This window comes from Microcaecilia unicolor, chromosome 1 (assembly GCF_901765095.1).
Source record: "Microcaecilia unicolor chromosome 1, aMicUni1.1, whole genome shotgun sequence".
In the NCBI taxonomy this organism is placed as follows: Eukaryota; Metazoa; Chordata; class Amphibia; order Gymnophiona; family Siphonopidae; genus Microcaecilia; species Microcaecilia unicolor.
Genome location: NC_044031.1, coordinates 460,580,860 through 460,599,399, shown reverse-complemented (window position 1 = coordinate 460,599,399; position 18,540 = coordinate 460,580,860). Strand labels below are relative to the sequence as shown.

The 18,540-nt window shown below is 41.8% G+C and overlaps 1 protein-coding gene across 1 annotated transcript in view; it reads left to right on the top strand.

The window, feature by feature from the left end:
- The window catches only part of LAMA1 (laminin subunit alpha 1), a 357,026-nt gene that overhangs the window by 212,667 nt on the left and 125,819 nt on the right, over positions 1-18,540 (top strand). The window contains 3 exon segments of the mRNA XM_030213227.1: positions 1,581-1,667; positions 7,459-7,652; positions 14,600-14,742. Of these exon segments, the coding sequence (XP_030069087.1) occupies positions 1,581-1,667; positions 7,459-7,652; positions 14,600-14,742 (424 nt within the window).

The window sequence follows — 18,540 nt, the reverse complement described above, 5'->3', positions numbered from 1 at the left end:
CATTGGGTAAATCTCTCTTATCTGTACTCTTCTCCTCCACTGCCTACTCCGGATTCCATCTTTTAATCTTGCTACACCATATTCCTGGAATAGACTTCCTGAGCCAGTACGTCAAGCTCCATCTCTGGTCGTCTTCAAATCCAGGCTAAAAGCCAACCTTTTTGATGCTGCTTTTAACTCCTAACCCCTATTCACTTGTACAGTACCCATGTATATTTTACCTTTCCCACCTTAGTAATTCCTTTATCCCTTATTTGTCCTGTTTGTCTGTCCTGATTAGATTGTAAGGCTCTTTCGAGCAGGGACTGTCTCTTCATGTTCATGTGTACAGCGCTGTGTACGTCTAATAGTACTATAGAAATGATAAGTAGTAGTACATAGGAAAATGTGGGATGGAGGTTCTGGAAGCCAAATTTATGCTCTTAGTTAGAAGGCTGATATTCAGATCCTCCAGGGTAGCATTTTCGGAAATGCTACCCGTTCCATGCGCAGGACCCAAGAGGCAGCCAGAGTTCCGAAGTCTCAATGCATGGTTGAGATGATGGTGCAGGGATGAGGGATTTAGATTTCTTGGGAACTGGGCAACATTCTGGGAAAGGGGGAGACTATTCTGAAAGGATGGACTCCACCTTAACTGTGATGGAACCAGGCTGCTGGTGCTAACATTTAAAGTTGACAGAGCAGTTTTTAATCTAAAATGGGGTGGGGGGAGACAACAGTCATCCAGGACCACATGGTTCAGTGTGGAGTATTCTTGAATGATACTAGTGAAACAGGACATTTAGGGAATCCCAATAGAGAGGTTTCAACAATAGTGAAAGAAAACTAGGAGTGTTTAAGGGGAAAGCAGAGTAAAGGATACAAATTAGCCCCGTCAGCTTCTAAGCAGCTTGTAGAAACAAGGGAAAAACAATCTGAAGTGCAAATGCTAGAAGCCTAAAAAATAAGATGGAAGAGTTAGAGTGGAAATATAGCAACTAATTGCTATTCTCTAAGGGGTGCATGTAAATGGCATAGCGAATGCATGCAAGGGAGGATATTCACATGGGTGGAGTATGGGAGGGGTGTGAGCAGAGTCACCATGTGTGCACACTGTTTGCACAACACTGTAAGTTTTGCATGTTTTCACCACATTTATGCAAATGCAGTTATACCAGGTCTATGGCTTCTGTTGTAAATGTTAAGCGTGCCAAAGCCGGGTTATGCTACTGTTCTATAACAGAATCTGGGCTCCTGATAGCATTATAGAATAGGATCTTACTGTATGGCATTTGGACGCCTAAAAGAGGGCACCCACTTATATTGCCCCTTTAATATATACTATCAAAATGGGGAGGAACTGTGTGTTTTTTTTTAGCTTTGTATTAACAGTTAACTTGCATAAAACCTGCAATAACTCTATTGTGGTAAATAGGAGTCTTAGGGAATTTATTAGAAGGCCATCTTATACCTATGTGCTGCTTAACATTTAGCGTCCGTTAATTCACTTAACATGTGTTAAAGTTAATGCTGCTTATGAATTCCTTCTTCAGTCTATAAATGAAAAGTTAAATTAACTTATGTGCACTGTTTCCTCTTAGTTTCAGTCCCACTTGTGTATTGGAAGGTGATAGTGATTTTCGCTGTGATGCCTGCCTCCTTGGGTATGAAGGCCAGTACTGCGAAAGGTAGGTCCAGCCTTTATGAAGCAAACATCCATATTTACAGTAGGATTATCAGCTGAGCTGACTGAAAAGCCAGCTAGGCTGACCATTTTTTCACTGGTTTATTAGGAGTAAAATGTACTGCTAAAACACTCTAAAGGAGGACATAATAATTGGGAAACAGGGGCAGACTGACAGGGATCTGGGACCCCGGGCAATAAGAGGGTCCTAGGTCCCCCCCCCCCCCATCCATGGGTCCCATATCCTTCTCCCTCCCCAGATCCAGTATCTTTCTCCCTCTCCCCCCAGATGCAACATATCTCCCTCTCATTCTTTCTTCCTCCCCTCAATGCACCATCTCTGCCTCCTCCCTCCATTCCCCAGGTCCAACATCTCTCCCCCCCTCCCGAGGCCAGCATCTTCCCCCCTCCCCTCTCTCCTTGGATCTGGCTCTGTCCCCCTCATGTTTACCTCAAAAATGCCTTTCTCTGTACAGGGCCCTGGCTGTTTGCTGCTGACTGGAACCTCTCTGCCACAGCCCACCCTTGCAGAAGCAGGAAGTTACTTCAGAAAGCGACAGGCTGCGGCAGAGAGGTTCCGGTCAGCAGCAGACAGCCAGGGCCCTGTATGGAGAAAGGGACTTTGGGGGGAGATGGGGGGGGGGGGGGTGGGTGTGAGAGAGAGAGAGGGGAATGCTGGACCTGGGGACAGAGGGGAGAGAGTTGTTGTACTTATGGGAAGGAGATACTGGGCCCCCCAACTGAACTGGGCCCTCTGCCCAAATGATCAGTCTACCCCTGTTGGCAAGTGCAGAGTTGTTTTCTGTATAATGTGATCTTTGATGTAGGCCTGGTTATAACATGCATGAAGGTTTTAATGTGAAAAATATAGTAAAAAGGGTTTTTTTTGTTTGTTTTGTTTTAATATAACCTATGCATCTTACAGTGGGGTTACCTTATGATACAGTGCCACTAAGAAATTGGTTCCAAATAAGAAGAATGACAATTTCCCTACCTGGACAGTGGTAGCACAAGTTATCTACATTCTTTTTCTCTTCCTGCTTAGCTTAGCTTGTTAGCGTCAGTGACTCAATGGCATTGCACTCCTCCAGTGGCGTTCCGAGGGGCACTGACACCCGGGGCGGATCGCCGATGCGCCCCGCCCCCCGGGTGCAGCGCCCCCCTCCGTGCAGCGCGACCCCCCCCCCCCCCCCGGCGAAGGGACCCCCCCGGGTGCACGCCGCTGGGGGGATGCTGCGCGCTGCTCAGCGTCATTGGTTTCCATGCTCCCTCTGCCCCGGAACAGGAAGTAACCTGTTCCGGGGCAGAGGGAGCATGGAAACCAATGACGCTGACCGGCACGCGGCACCCCCCAGCGGCGTGCACCCAGGGCGGACCGCCCCCCCCCCCCCTGGTACGCCACTGCACTCCTCACTTAGAGGGTTTCTGTGTCATGCATTTAAGTCTTTTGTCTTAGGGCTACTGCTGCAGATAGGACTTATACTTCACATGTTTCACAGAAGGAAACTAACTGACAACGATCTTTAGATCTAGAGAGCAAATTGTTATTTCCACTGTAAATAATTCCACAGAATAATATGGAACAAAACCATAAAAATAATTTATGGATGAAAATTTATATTGTGCTTCAATAGGAAGCCAATGAAGAGATTGCCACAAAGGAGTGAGATGATCAAATTTATGTCTTCCACAAATCAATTTTGCAGCCGAATTTTGCAAACGTTTTAAAGATAATTGTTAACATCCGATATAAAGTGCATTACAATAGTCAAGCTGAAACAACACCAGTGCCTGAACCACTACATGAAAGTGAGTTTTACTCAACACTTAGGGGTCCTTTTACTAAGCCATGGTAAAAAGTGGCCCGCAGTTGTGAAAGCGCATCTTTTGGGTGCCTGCTGGGCCATTTTTTACCGCATCTAGGAAAAGGCTTTTTTTAAGGAGCCAGAAAATGGACATGTGCCAAAATTGAGACCAGCGCATGTCCATTTTCGACCTGAGACCTTGCTGCCACCCATTGACCTAGCGGTAAGGGTTAATGTGCTACATGCGTGGTGACTGTTGGCATGCACCAACTGCCAGTTAAAGCTGGAAATACCACGTGCAGTAGGAAATAAAAAAATAATTTGTCCTAGCATTATGGGCGTGTGCCAAATCCGAAATTACTGCCGGGGGGGGGGGGGGGCACAATAACCTGGCAGTAGTCTCATTTTGGTGCACACTGCACTTGCGTAGAGCCTACCACACCTTTGTAAAAGGGCCCCTTAATGCTTTGGAGCTGTTTCAGCCTGAGAAATACTTTTTTTAAACTAATTAACACCTTTAGAGTAGATTCTAAGGAAAAATCTGAACCACGAATATTCAAGGATGAACAATACAAAGCCTTAGTAGAAGGGGTTAAACATAAAATCTTGGTTTTAGCAGTAGTTAAGCTTACAACTTGAAGCCAATTGCTCCATGGTCTCAAAGTAACCAGCGATTTCATTAATACTATCTTCAACTGCTTTTTTAAATGGAAATAAGATAGTTATGCCATCTGCATACAGATATATATTATTTTTTGAAAAATCAAAAAAAAATCTAATTTTGTCATCAAGACATCAAACAAAATGGGGGACAAGTAGACACAATTTTGGCAGATTTTGTGCTTGTATCTTGTAAAGACACATAGGTGCTTATGGTGCTCATTTTTGAAAGAGAAAAACGTCCAAAAAGTGTCATAAAGTACCATTTGGACGGATTTATTTTCAAAACATCCAAATCGGTATTTTCGAAAACTGTTTTGCAGACATCTATCTATGCATTTCGTCTGCAGTGCATTCAAATCAGAAGGGGGCATGTTGGGGTGTTTCAAAGGTGGGTTAGGTAGAGCCTAATACTTGGACGTTTTACAGCCATAATGGAACAAAACCAAAGCATCTAGGATAGAAACTTCAATGTTTTGGTCTAGACCTGTTTTTCTAATTAATAAGACACAAAAAAGTTCCCTAAATGACCAAATGATTACTGAAGGGATTAAGGGTTGACCCCCTTACTCCCCCAGTGGTCACTGACCCCCTCCCACCCTCAAAAAACGTGAATAAAAATAGTACTCACCAGCCTCTATGACAGCCTCAGATGTTATAGCCATTAGAGCAGCGTGCAGGCCTCCGGAGCAGTGTAGTGGTGGGTGCAGTGCACTGTAGACAGGTGGACCTAGGTCCATACCTCCTCCTAACTGTTTCATAGGTGGTGGAAACTGTGAGCCCTCCAAAACTCAACAGAAACCCACTGTACCCAAATATAGGTGCCCCCTTCACCCATAAGGGCTATTGTAGTGGTGTACAGTTGGGGGTAGTGGATTTTGGGTGAGTTTTGGAGGGCTCAGCAGACAAGATAAGGGAGCAACGGTGAGATGTGTACCTGAGAGCATTTATATTAAGTGCAAAGCAGTGCCTCCTAGGATGCTCTGTTGCTCTTCGGAGATGCCTGGGGGACCAGTCTGCTAAAAATGCTGGTCCCTTCTACATCCCATTGGCTTGATTTTGTGCATTTTTTTTTTTTTTTACAAAAATGGCCTAAAGAGATAACGCATAAAGCCTTGTTCAAAACGTTTTGTGTTTTTTAGAAATGGGTATATTTCCTATTCAGATTTGGTACGTTTAGCAGAAAGTGTCCAAAGTCCGACTTAGATGCACTATCGAAAATGCCCCTCCGTGTCACTTATTTTCAAAAGAGACAAATGCCTCAATAGCAGCACGACGTGCTGATGGAGATTTCCTTGCCTAAACCTCTAAGTAGCAATTTTTGAAACTCGGAACTGGGATGTTTTACTCCACAGTTTGTCTAAATTGCAAGGGGGGCCTATTGGAGGCATATTTTGGGCGGGCTTTAAATCTGGCTGTTTTTCTGTGATAATGGAACAGAAAAAAAAGATCCAAGGCAGAAAAGAAGCATGTTTTTATCTAGACCTGTTTTAGTCATGACTAAGCCAGAAAAAGGTGCCCTACTGATTGACCAGCTGACCACTGGAGGGATTAAAATATAACACCCCCTTTAATCTTCCAGTGGTTACTGAACCCCTTCCACCCACAAAGAAGTGACAGTAGATACCAGGCTCTATGGCAGCTCCAGATATTATGGCCATTCCTGAGACAGCAGCAAGAAAATGGATGGAGTAGGCTAGTGGTCAGTGCAGTGGACAGTGAACAACGGGACCCAGGAGGGGTTTTGGTACAGTTTGTACCTGGGTCCCTTTATGTGACGTACACTGTACTGACCAGTAGAATGCTCCTCTGCACTGGTGGGATGTCTGTGTGACCAGTTTACTAGGAATGTTGCCAGACAGATGTCCCTATGGCTTGTTGTCTACTATTTTTTCCCAGGGATGAATTTTTTTTCAAAAATGGTACTTACAGATGGATGTGTTGAATATGAAACTTCTAGCTCAAAGCCATAATGGAACCATAAATTTAGATATATAGTTCAATTATATCTGTGTGCTAGATGTTGGTTTGAGAGGTTTTCAGCAAAACATCTCAGTTCGGACTTAGACGTTATATTGAAAATGCCCCATAGTTCTAGTTCAATTATATCTGTATGCTAGATGTTGGTTTGAGAAGTTTTCGGCAAAACATCTTAGTTCGGACTTAGTTGTCATATTGAAAATATTCCTCTATGTATCTTTACAAAGTAGCCTCAGACTAGACACCTACTTGGCCTTCCTATTTACGTGACCTATTATAAAATTAACCTCCATGTGGGTCCCTGCCGGCCTCACTAAGGGATACTCTGGGTGGGCCTAATGTGACTGGGCCCTCTTACGGTTACACCACTGCTGTTGCTGCTACTTCCCACATGCTTTCTGAGGGAAGAGGAGAAGGGGGGGGGGGGGGGTGTCTGGGTACCTGAATGTATGTTGGTGCATCTAAAAACTGAGTGGAGCATCTGTTATGGGTTTCACCTGCCTTCTCTAAACACCCTTCTTCAGGCAATTATAAATATGTTGTTTTTTGATGAATATCTTTCATATATGCATTTACATTTTACAATTGTTATAATTTGTGGTTTTTGCATTACTCATCTTCCAGAGGCCAAAAATGAATCATTTTTACTTATGGGTTTGTTCATTTATTATTAATAATGTGCATTACAGCCATAATACATGCTTTTTGCTCCTTAATGTGTGTTAAGTGGCAATAATGTATGTTACATTACCTTAATACAGGTACCATTTGATACATAGTAATAAGATAAAAGGCAAGCAAACATATCATTACTATGTAAATCGAATATGGCAACTTGACCTCTAGTGGTAGTGCCATGAGCTTACCATTAGGAGTTGCTGGCACCATTTTGAACCCAGCACAGGTAGGGGCCAGCGCAATTAGGGATCACCCCTGGCCCATACCTACTAGACCCGAGGGTTTTGAAGGAGGCTCCTGGGGGAGTTTGTGAAAGGGGGCATGTGAAGTGCCGGGGGGGGGGGGGGGGGAGACTATCTGGCCACGGCTAAGCATCCGATGCTCCCAGGCAGTATGAATATGGCAGCTTTGCAGCTTCTGCGGTTGATCATAAGCTATATTATTCATATACCGCAGGAGTGTCTAACCTGCAGTACTGAAGTATTGTGGGTTAGTGACTCCTGTGGTGAATTGATGTGTGGTAATAGGCCAGCTTTTACACACCTTAATAACTACCTCCCATAACGATTTAGGCTCTGTTCTGACATTAAGGTATTCCAGATATGGAAATTAATCTCCCCCCTCCCCCCACACACATTACATGAAATTACAGCCATTTTCTTTAACACACAGATGCACTCTAGGCTACTATGGCAATCCCAGTGAGTCTGGTGGCAGCTGCAGTCCATGTGAATGCAACCCCAGTGGCTCGGTGGACATTCTCTGTGACAGAGTATCGGGACAGTGTGTCTGTAAGCAGGGTGTAACTGGACACCTCTGTGATATGTGCCAGCCAAGACATGTTCTCTTGGAAAAAGAATGCATATGTAAGTGTAAAATCTTTCAGCCTGTCTCTTACCTTGAAAAATTACTACTATGTATCATTCAGATTCAGACATTACTTCCCTTATTCCCATAGCTGCTGAGAGGGGGGGCAGGGGGGACAAAATTCCCCGGGCCCTGGCCTCCAGGGGGGGCCTGGCGCAGCAGTCCCACCTGCCCTCCATTGTCCACTGTCTGCCACCGGGCCGGGCCCCCTGCATTGAAATCACAGTGCCTCTCACCTCCTTGTGAAAGCTCTGCAGGCAGCAAGGCAGCAGATTGCCTCCCTTCGGCCCTCCTTCCCTCCCTGTGTCCTACCCTCGTGGAAGTTACGTCAGACGAGGGCAGGACACAGGGAGGGAAGGAGGCCCGAAGGGAGGCGATCTGCTGCCCTGCTGCCTGCAGCGCTTTCACATGGAGGTGAGAGGTGCTGTGATTTCAATGCAGGGGGCCCAGCCCGGTGGCGGACGGGGAGGGAGGGGGGAGTGGCGGCGGTGACCTCAGGGGGTGGAGGGGGGAGCAGCGGCGGTGACCTTGGGGGCCCAGCCCAGTCTCTTTGCGTCCCTGCTTATTCCTAGGGATGTCTTCTTATGGACAGTTCTGATATGCTTTGAAAACTCAGCTATGCTATACTATCCTGTCTAACTGAACTGTATACTTCTTTAGTGACAAATTGTATATTTTATGGTGTATGTGTTAATATTAACAGAAGTCTGCCTAGAGATTGATGGTTAAGTGGAATATGAATACTATAATTTAATTAAATTAAATTATAATAGTGGAATTTAATATTTTTTTGGATTAAGAATATGCATATAATTCTATAGTAATGTGATCTTTGAGTTTATGCTCAATTCCAATGGCACATTTTTCCTTAACATAAGAACATAAGCATTGCTATACTTAGACAGACCAAAGGTCCTTCAAGCCCAACATCCTGTTTCCAACAGTGGCCAATCCAGGTCACAAGTATCTGGCAAGATCCCAGCAGAGTAAAACAGATTTTATGCTGCTTATCCTAGAAATAAGCAGTGGACTTTTCTCAAGTCCATCTTAGAAATGGCTTATGGACTTTACTTTTAGGAAATTGTCCACACCTTTTTTAAAACCCTACTAAGCTAACTGCTTTTACCATATTCTCTGATAACGAATTCCAGAGTTTAATTACATATTCTGGGGTCCTTTTACAAAGGTGTGCTGAAAAATGGCCTGCGCTAGTTTAGACACATGTTTTGGGTGCATGCAGATCCATTTTCAGCGCGCTTGTAAAAAATGTTCTTTTTTTGGGGCCGATAATGGACATGTGGCAAAATAAAAATTGGCACGCGTCCATTTTGGGTCTGAGACCTTACCACCATCCATTCACTTAGCGGTAAGGTCTCACGCGTTAATTGCGCGGTAATCATCTATGTGCGTAAAATGCCGATTACTGCCTGGTTAGCACCATGCACCGAAAAATAAAATATATTTTCTGGCGCACATAGCGGATGCACATAAAAAATGAAATTACTTGCCTGGCCATGCGGTAACTAGGCAGTAGTTCCAAGGCTCCAACGCGGTTTAGTAAAATGACCCCTGAGTGAAGAAATGTTTTCTCCAGTTTTTTTTTAAATTTTACTACTTAGCAGCTTCATTGCATGTCCCCTAGTCCTTGCATTTATAGAACGAGTAAACAAGCAATTCATGGCTACCATTCCGCTCTACTTATGATAGAGATCTATAAAATACCCCTCAGCCGCCCCTTCTCCAAGCTGAAAAGCCCTAGATCTTTAGCCTTTCCTCGTAGGGAAGTCATCACATCCCCTTTATCATTTTCGTCGCCCTTCTCTGTACCGTTTCTAATTCCATTGTATCTTTTTCGAGATTCGAGACCAGCACTGCCCACAGTATTTGAGGTGTGGTCACACCGTGGAGCAATAGAAAGGCATTATACTATTCTCATTTTTGTTTTCCATTCCTTTCCTAATAATTCTTACCATGGAGTGGAGGAGTGGCCTAGTGCTTAGAGCACTGGTCTTGAAATCCAGAGGTGGCTGGTTCAAATCCCCCTGCTGCTCCTTGTGATCTTGGATAAGTCACTTTAACTCTCCATTGCCTCAGGTACACACTTAGATTGTGAGCCCTCCTGGGACAGTGAAATATCCAGTGTACCTGAGTGTAGCTCACTTTCTACTACTTAAAAAGTTGTGAGCAAAATCCAAATAAAATAAATAATTCTATTTGCTCTCTTAGCTGCCACTGCACACTGAGCAGAGGGTTTCAACATATCATCAATGACACCTAGAGATCCTTTCCTTGGCAGTGAAACCTTACATCATGTAGCTATATTTTGGGTTCCTCTTTCCTATATGCATTACTTTGCACTTGCTCATATTAAATGTCATCTACCATTTGGATGCCCAATCTCCCAGTCTCGTAAGGTCCCCTTGAACAACTTTGCATCATCAGCAAATGTAATTACCTTACTAGTTATTCCCATCTCTAGATCATTTATAAATATGTTAAAAAGCAATGGTCCCAACACAGACCTCTTGGGAACCCCACTGTCTACCCTTCTGCATTCAGAATACTGACCATCTAATCCTACTCTGTTTTCTATCTTGTAACCAGTTATTAATCCACAATAGGACACTACCTCCAATCCCATTGTTTTCTAATTTTCTCAGGACTAGTTCATGAGGTATTTTGTCAAATGCCTTTTGAAAATCCAGATACAAAATATCAACCAGCTCACCTTTATCCACATGTTCATTCAACCCTTCAAAGAAATGTAGTAGATTGGTGAGGCAAGATTTCCCTTGACTAAATCCATGTTGGCTTTGTTTTATTAATCCATGCCTATGTATATGCTCAGTAATTTTGTCCTTTATAATAGTCTCTACCATTTCGCCCAGCACCAACATCAGGCTCACTGGTCTATAATTTCCCGGGTCACCTCTAGAACCCTTTTCAAAAATTGGTGTTACATTAGCAACCCTCCAATCTTCCAGTTCTATGCTTGATTTTAAAGATAAATTACATATGAGTAACAATATTTTTCAGTTCTATCAGTACTCTGGGATGTATAAATCCAGTCCAGGTAATTTGCTACTCTTTAATTTATCAAATTGCCCCATTACATCTTCCAAGTTTACAGAGATTTGTTTCACTTTCTCTGATTCATCAGCATTGAATACCATTTTTGGCACTTGAATCTCCACCAACATCTTCCAAGTTTCCAAGTGAAGACTGAAGCAAATAATTTAGTCTGTCCACTGTGGCATTATCTTCCCTGGGTGCCTCTTTTACCCTCGGTCATTTAGTGGTCCAGCCGATTCTTTTACCAGCTTTTTGCTTCTAATATACCTAAACATGTTTATATTATATGTTTTTGTCTCCAATACAATCTTCTTTTCAAGTCTCCCTTTGCCTTCCTTATCAACGCTTTGCATTTGATTTGCCATTCCTTATGCTGTTTCCTATTATTTTCAGTAGGATTCTTCTTCCATTTTCTGAAGGATGCTATTTAAGCTCTAATAGAGTCCTTTGCCTCACTTTTTAACCATGCCGGCTATCATTTGGTCTTCCTTCTATCTTTATTTTATTATGTGGAATGTATCTGGTCTGGGCTTCTAGGATGATATTTTTGAATAACATCCATGCCTGATGTCAATTTTTGACCTTTCCAGCTGCTTCTCTAAGGTTTTGTTGTTTGTTTTGTTTTGTTTTTTGACCATTCACTTCATTTTATTATAGCCTCATTTTGAAACTTAAATGCTAATAAATTGGATTTCCTGTGTGTGCTTATTCCAGATATTATACCAAATCTGATTATATTATGATCACTGTTATCAAGTGGCCCCAGCACCAGTACCTCCTGTACCAGATCATGTGCTCCTCTAAGAACTAGGTCTAGTATTGTTCCCCCTCTTGTTGGTTCCTGAACCAGCTGTTCCATAAAGCAATCCTTGATTTCATCTAGGAACTTTACCTCCCTAGCATGTCCTAATGTTACATTTATCCAGTCGATGTTGGGGCAATTGAAATTACTCATTGTTATTGTGTGTTACCCAGTTTGTTAGCCTCCCCAGTTTTTGCTAATGTTTCTGCATCTGTGTGTTCATCCTGTTTAGGTGGATGGTAGTACACTCATATTTATTTATTTGTTACATTTGTATCCCACATTTTCCCACATATTTGTAGGCTCAATGTGGCTTACATAGTACCGGAGAGGTGTTTGCAGACTCCGGTGTAAACAAATACAAAGTGATATCGTGGTAAGGTAAAGTTCATGTGGCACAGCCACATTAGGGAATCATACAACACAAGAGTTGTGTTATGTCCATTACGTACTTTAGTTTTGTTGTGTAGTAGAGATCAGGCATTTATGTTGGATTTAAAAGTATATGACTATACGTTTCCCTTTTACACATGGAATTTCTATCCATAGGGATTCCAATGTGCGTTTTATGTCCTGCAGAATTTTTTCCCTTGCTTTCATGATATCTTTTAAAGCTACCTTGTTCCGAATCATGTACTTTTGAGCAACTGTCAGCCTTCCCCCAGTTTGTACTTTAAAAGCCACTCTGTCTCCTTTTTAAAAATGTTAATGCCAGCAGCCTGGTTTCTCCCTGGCTGAACTGTAGCCCATCTTTCCGGAATACCCAGGATTTAGTCTAAACTGTCTTTTGTATTGAAATCTATATTTCTGAAATCCAGTAGATATATTTTACATATAAGACTGTTTTTTTTTTTTAAATCATTTATTTATAATTTTTTCATTTTACAAGGATCACTTGCAAAACAGTAAAACAGAGATGATTGTACATTAAAACAATATTTGAAGAAAACAATCTCAACAAGATAAATGGATTTTGTACAATCTTTCTCTTTCTTAGACCACAAAATAAATAGGGAGAGTGAAACAAGACAAGGAGATCAATTTAAGCAACAGCAAACAAAGAAAACGTGGTATTAACCCGATTATCCCCAGTTATTATTTATCTAAATCATTTTTCCACATTGATCATCTGGTTGGTTTCTTCAAGACCATAACGGTGCATAGTCCATCAATTTCATTGGAAACATACTTATTGTCCAATATTAGTGAAAGTAATACACCTGATTTCATTTTTTTCCCTTTTAAAACCAGAAATTGTTTAACAATACAAACCCTTGAATCTTCAATCCAATTCCCGCTGATTAAAGTAATCCCAGTTTCACAGGCTTCACTCCTTTTGAATTAATATATTAAGAGGAATCATTTCAGAGGAAAAAAAACATTAGGAGTCATACCTGGAAGTCTGGGAAAACAACAATCTCGATATTAATCATCTACAACAATATTCATTTTGTTCAAATTTTTTCTGGTCTTATTATCATTTTCAAATCTTAACCGTTTCCTACTTCAGTAGAACTTCATTTGCTGTATATTCTCAAATGATTTGATTAGATTATCCATGTGGCTCATTAACAAGACTATATCTGAAGCAAAGTCATTCTCTACCACCGTCAGGTCCTGGAGCACCCTCCAGATGACATTCAATGCAACCTCCACGGGAGCCAAAAACTCCAAGCTGATAACTCTTAAGGGTTTAGGAGTAGCACCGCCGACACGGGTTCAGCTGTAAACGACTTCCGTTTCAGCATACACTCCTGACTCACTCCTCCACCCCTTTGGGCATGGTGGTTAAATGATTTTGAGCGATTAAGTTGTTTCCAGGTCCAAGAGCATCGACGCTCCTTCGTCGGCGCTAATCAAAGGACTCATCAACCCAGTCATCTATGGGCAGCTCGTCATACAGCGGTCCCACACTTGCTGCACAGGGGACAAAACGCTGGTCATCGGCGGCTGACCCCCCATTGTCCCCTTCCTCTGTTAAGGCAACTGCAATGCAGAGAGGAAATTTCAAGTGAACAAAAACTGAACTTCAGAGGACAGCTGGGCCGTTGAGTGTACGAGCTTCAGGTCACCATCTTTCCCCTCTCCCTAATTTGGGACACTCTTTGTCTGGTTTCTCCTCAGAGGCCTGTCTGATATGGGTAACCCTTCAGCATAGCCCTCTGAGTCATTGAAACACGGAAGCCCCTCCACCACTTACAAGGTGGTGTCCCTTCGGAGGGGACATATAAGACTGTTTATCAGACTACTTCAGCAGTCTTCCAAAGTTATATGTTTCTATGTCTTGTATCTTATTCAGAACTAATTCTCCCAGAACCTCAGTGATGTTAATCACTGCAACTTCAACTGCAGTGATATAATTAACATCAAAATCTTCATAGGTTCTTTAAACATTTAACATTCTTTGTATTTTAATATTTTTGAAAGATTTTTTACTTATCTCATCTCATTGTTGAACACAGGGGGAAAATGTCCGACATGCACGTTTCGCCCAAACCTGGGCTGTCTCAAGGACCTTCCCCCGGTCTTTTCGTTAGCATCAGCTCAGCAAAAGAAACGACGCTAACGAAAAGACCGGGGGAAGGTCCTTGAGACAGCCCAGGTTTGGGCGAAACGTGCATGTCAGACATTTTCCCCCTGTGTTCAACAATGAGATGAGATAAGTAAAAAATCTTTCAAAAATATTAAAATACAAAGAATGTTAAATGTTTAAAGAACCTATGAAGATTTTGATGTTAATTATATCACTGCAGTTGAAGTTGCAGTGATTAACATCACTGAGGTTCTGGGAGAATTAGTTCTGAATAAGATACAAGACACAGAAACATATAACTTTGGAAGACTGCTGAAGTAGTCTGATAAACAGTCTTATATGTAAAATATATCTACTGGATTTCAGAAATATAGGTTTTATGGTGATAGAAGATCCAGTTCTAGAATTATCAATTTGCCTTGTTATCTAGCTGTTTTGTATTGAAATGGCATTGCCTTTCAATTTTAAAACATTGTTCACATACATCTTTTTTTTATATAAGAGATTGTAATATATTTTTGGGCATGCCCTGTCCCTAGCTTGTGACGATGATTGCACTGGAGTGCTATTAAATGAATTGGAGAGCCTTACCACTGCCATTCCTGTATTGAACTTTACTGGGGTAATGCTGAAGCCCTATGGCATCCTGCTGGAATTGGAAAACATAACAAAACATGTGAAGGTATGTAATAAATATTACTGTGCATGTAAGTTTTGAATGTTTTCTATAGCTAAACATGAGATTTTGGATGAGCTGGCAGGTTTGATTAAAGAGATCCTGAAGTTGAAATTCAAGATTTTGCATTGCATTTTTGGGTATCAGTGTAAAAAGAAAGCCCCAAACCAATTATGGTCTTCCTGGGGGGGGGGGGGGGGGATGAATATTAACTGTTATGTAATCCAAGTATGGCCAGAGCTAATTGCTCAGGTGTTTAGAAAGAGGCATAAAGGCCTAATAGTTAGTGTAGCCTTCTGGACCGACTCCATCCTATTTATATATTTTCGTAGGTGCATTCTCCAGAATTGCACACAATATTCTAAATGGGGCCTCACCAGAGACGTATACAAGAGCACTGTAACTTCTTTTCTTCTGTTGGCCATTCCTCTCCTTATGCACCTGAGCATCCTTCTGGCTTTGACTGTTGCCTTTTCTACCTGTTTGGCCACCTTGAGATCATCTGACACAATCACACCCAAGTCTCGCTCTTCTTTTGTACAAAGAAGTACTTCACCCCTATACTATAACGTTCCCTTGGATTTTTGCAACCTAAGTGTATGACCCTTCATTTTTTAGCATTAAATCTGAGTTGCCAGTTGCTGCACCATTCTTCAAGCTTCGCCAGATCTCTCCGCATGCTATTCATACTCCTGGGGTGTCCATCCCATTACAGAGTTTGGCATCATCCGCATAGAGACAAACCTTGCCAAACAGTCCTTCCACAATATCACTCACCAAGATGTTAAAAAGAGCCAGCCCAAGCACTGCTTCCTGTGGTATACCACTTGATAATATCCTTGTCCTTGAAGCAAGCTCCATTTACCACTACCCTCTGTCTTCTTCCACTTAACCAGTTTTTAACCCAGTCAGTCACTTTAGGACTTATACCAAGGGCACTAAGTTTATCAGTCACCCTTTGAGGAAACGTGTGAAAGGCTTTGCTAAAATCCAAGTACACCACATCAAGCTCCCTTCCTATATCCAACAGTTTGATCACCCAGTCATAGAAATCAATCAGATTTGTCTGACAAGACCTGCCTCTAATGAAACCATGCTGTCTTGGGTCCTGCAGTCCATTCAATTCTAGAAACCTCACAATCCTCCTCTTCAGAAGTGTTTCCATTAGTTTACTCACCACCAAGGTGAGGATAACAGGTCTGTAATTCCCAACCTCCTCCTTGCTTCCGCTCTTGTGCAGAGGGACCACATTTGCCCTTCTCCAGTCCTCTGGGATCACTCCAGACTCTAAGGAAGCATTGAAGAGGTTAGACAATGGAGGTGCTAAAACTTCTCCTAGTTCTTTGAGCACCTTCTGATGGATACCATCAGGCCCCATCGCTTAGTCTATTTTTTGTTTAGCTAGCTCCTCCCGAACTAAGTTATCTGTAAATCTGTCCTGGTCTACCAAACATCTATTTCCAGTAGCAATTGTTTTCTGCCCCAGCCTTTCATCCATAAACACAGAGCAGAAATATCCTTATCAGCTTCTACATATTCCTCCCCTTCACCCTTGAGCCTCAATATGCCATTTTGGCACTTTCCTAACATATAATGCCACTTCTCCAACCTTTTTTTCTACCCTGTCTTTCCTGAATAGATTGTAGCCAGGTAAAACTATATCCCAGTCATGGTTCTTCATGAGCCACGTCTAAGTGACCGCCCCTAAATCCATGTTGGCTTCTACCATTATCGCCTCCAGATCCAGAAATTTGTTTCCCATACTACAGGCATTGGTGGTATACAGTGCCTTTAAATATTGCTGTTCTTTCCCATTGCTATAAAAGTTTTAGATATCTTACATTCCTGAAAGTTGTTAATGACTTTGGGGCCTTTCTCACCCATCCCAATTTTAAACCCCTCTTTAATACATTAGCGATTATGTTATGGAACACACTGCATTCCTTCTTTGATAGCTGGATGCCATCTCTGCTCAGTAGGTTGTGGAAAAGCATCCCAAGGTCAACGAAACCGAAGCACTCTCACTGGCACCATCCATGCAGCTACACATTCAGCTCCAGAATATGAGCTTCCCTTATTTGACCTTAATCAATCGGGGAGGGGTAATTTATATTGTGCCTATACACTGAATATATTCATAGTTCTTCAGTAGTGCAGTAAAATTGTAGAGACATGACACACACCTATCTGCTTTACATCAATAATATGTGATTGTCTCTGGGAAAAGGTGACTAATATAGCGGATTCAAAATGTTTAGAATGGCTGATTTTTCATGTAGTGGACCCATGTGGACATTTTCATGTAGTGGACATGTGAAAAAGTTACATTTTGAACTTCTGTAACTTTTTATTTTTTCACTTAAAAGGATGAGGTTTGGATTGTTGTATTACAAATTGTTTGCTCTAACAGTATTAAAACCTCATTTTTTTTGTTTCTGGTGACTTTAGTCACATTTTCCCAGAAGTGGTCACATATCCTTGTCCACAAAAACGGCATCCAGAGTCAGCTTGTTTCCTGAGAGTGAACAGAGAGGGAAGTTTACTAAAGTTTGTAAATGAATTGTGAAAACAAATTTGTATATCACTTGCAGCAGGCACTAAATAATGCTTTATGGTACTATGAGGAATTCCTGTGCTGGTTAGGCCACAGACACTTCACTGACATTATACATTATTAACATGTTGGGTAAAGAATATTGATACACTTTGTATTTGTGTTTAATTTGCTGTAATACATCTTGTCCCAGGTAAGGTCTACACCACAGGAACAAATTGCCACTGTGTAGCACACTACAATTAAAAATATAATTAGCATACTAATATACTGCTACTACTTATCATTTCTATAGCTATATTAGATGTACGCAGCACTGTATACTGAACATGTAAGAGACAGGCACTGCTTGACAGAGCTTACAATCTAATCAAGACAGTCAAACAGGACAAATAAGGGATAAGGGAATTACTTAAGGTGGGAATTATAAAACAGACACAGGTACTGAACAAGTAAACAGGAGTTAGGAGTTAAAAGCAGCTTCAAAAAGGTGGGCTTTTAGTCTAGATTTGAAGATGGCCAGAGATGGAGCTTGACCTACTGATTCAGGAAGTCTATTCCAGGCATGTGGTACAGGAAGATAAAAAAAGGAATGGAGTCTGGAGTTGGCAGTTGAAGAGAAGGGTACAGATAAAGAGAGATTTACCTGATGAAAGGAGTTCCCGGGAAGAAGTGTAGGGAAAGATAAGAGTTGAGAATACTGAGAAGCTGCAGAGTGAATGCACTTGTAAGTCAATAAGAGGAGTTTCAATTGTATGTGGAAATGGATAGGGAGCCAATGAAGGCCCTGAGAGAGAGAATGGAGGGTCTCACATAATGACAATGAGGCCTCCCAGAACTGTCTCAAAATCCCTCAGATCCTCTTCTCTTTTATTAAGTCATAGATCAACTGGTTACATCATGAATCATGGGACACAAACTTTGAAAAATCATTGGCTAGATTATTTCCTGCTTACATCTGCAAGTTCAGGGGTTCAGAGTACTTTCCAAAACTGCTAGTGGTTCCAGTAAAAATTTAACATTTATAGGAATGTGGAACTATCATACATTATTCCATGCATCATCTGTATGCTCAGACATCAGCATGCATCACAATCACTTCTCTGTTGTCTTCCAAACTTGTTTATGTCGAATGAAAGTTTCCTGCCTCTGGTAAAAGACAGCATTTAGTAATTTTTCATCATATTTACTATACTAACATTTAACCTCTAATATTCCTCTCTCTGAATGGGGGGGCATTATTTTCAAAT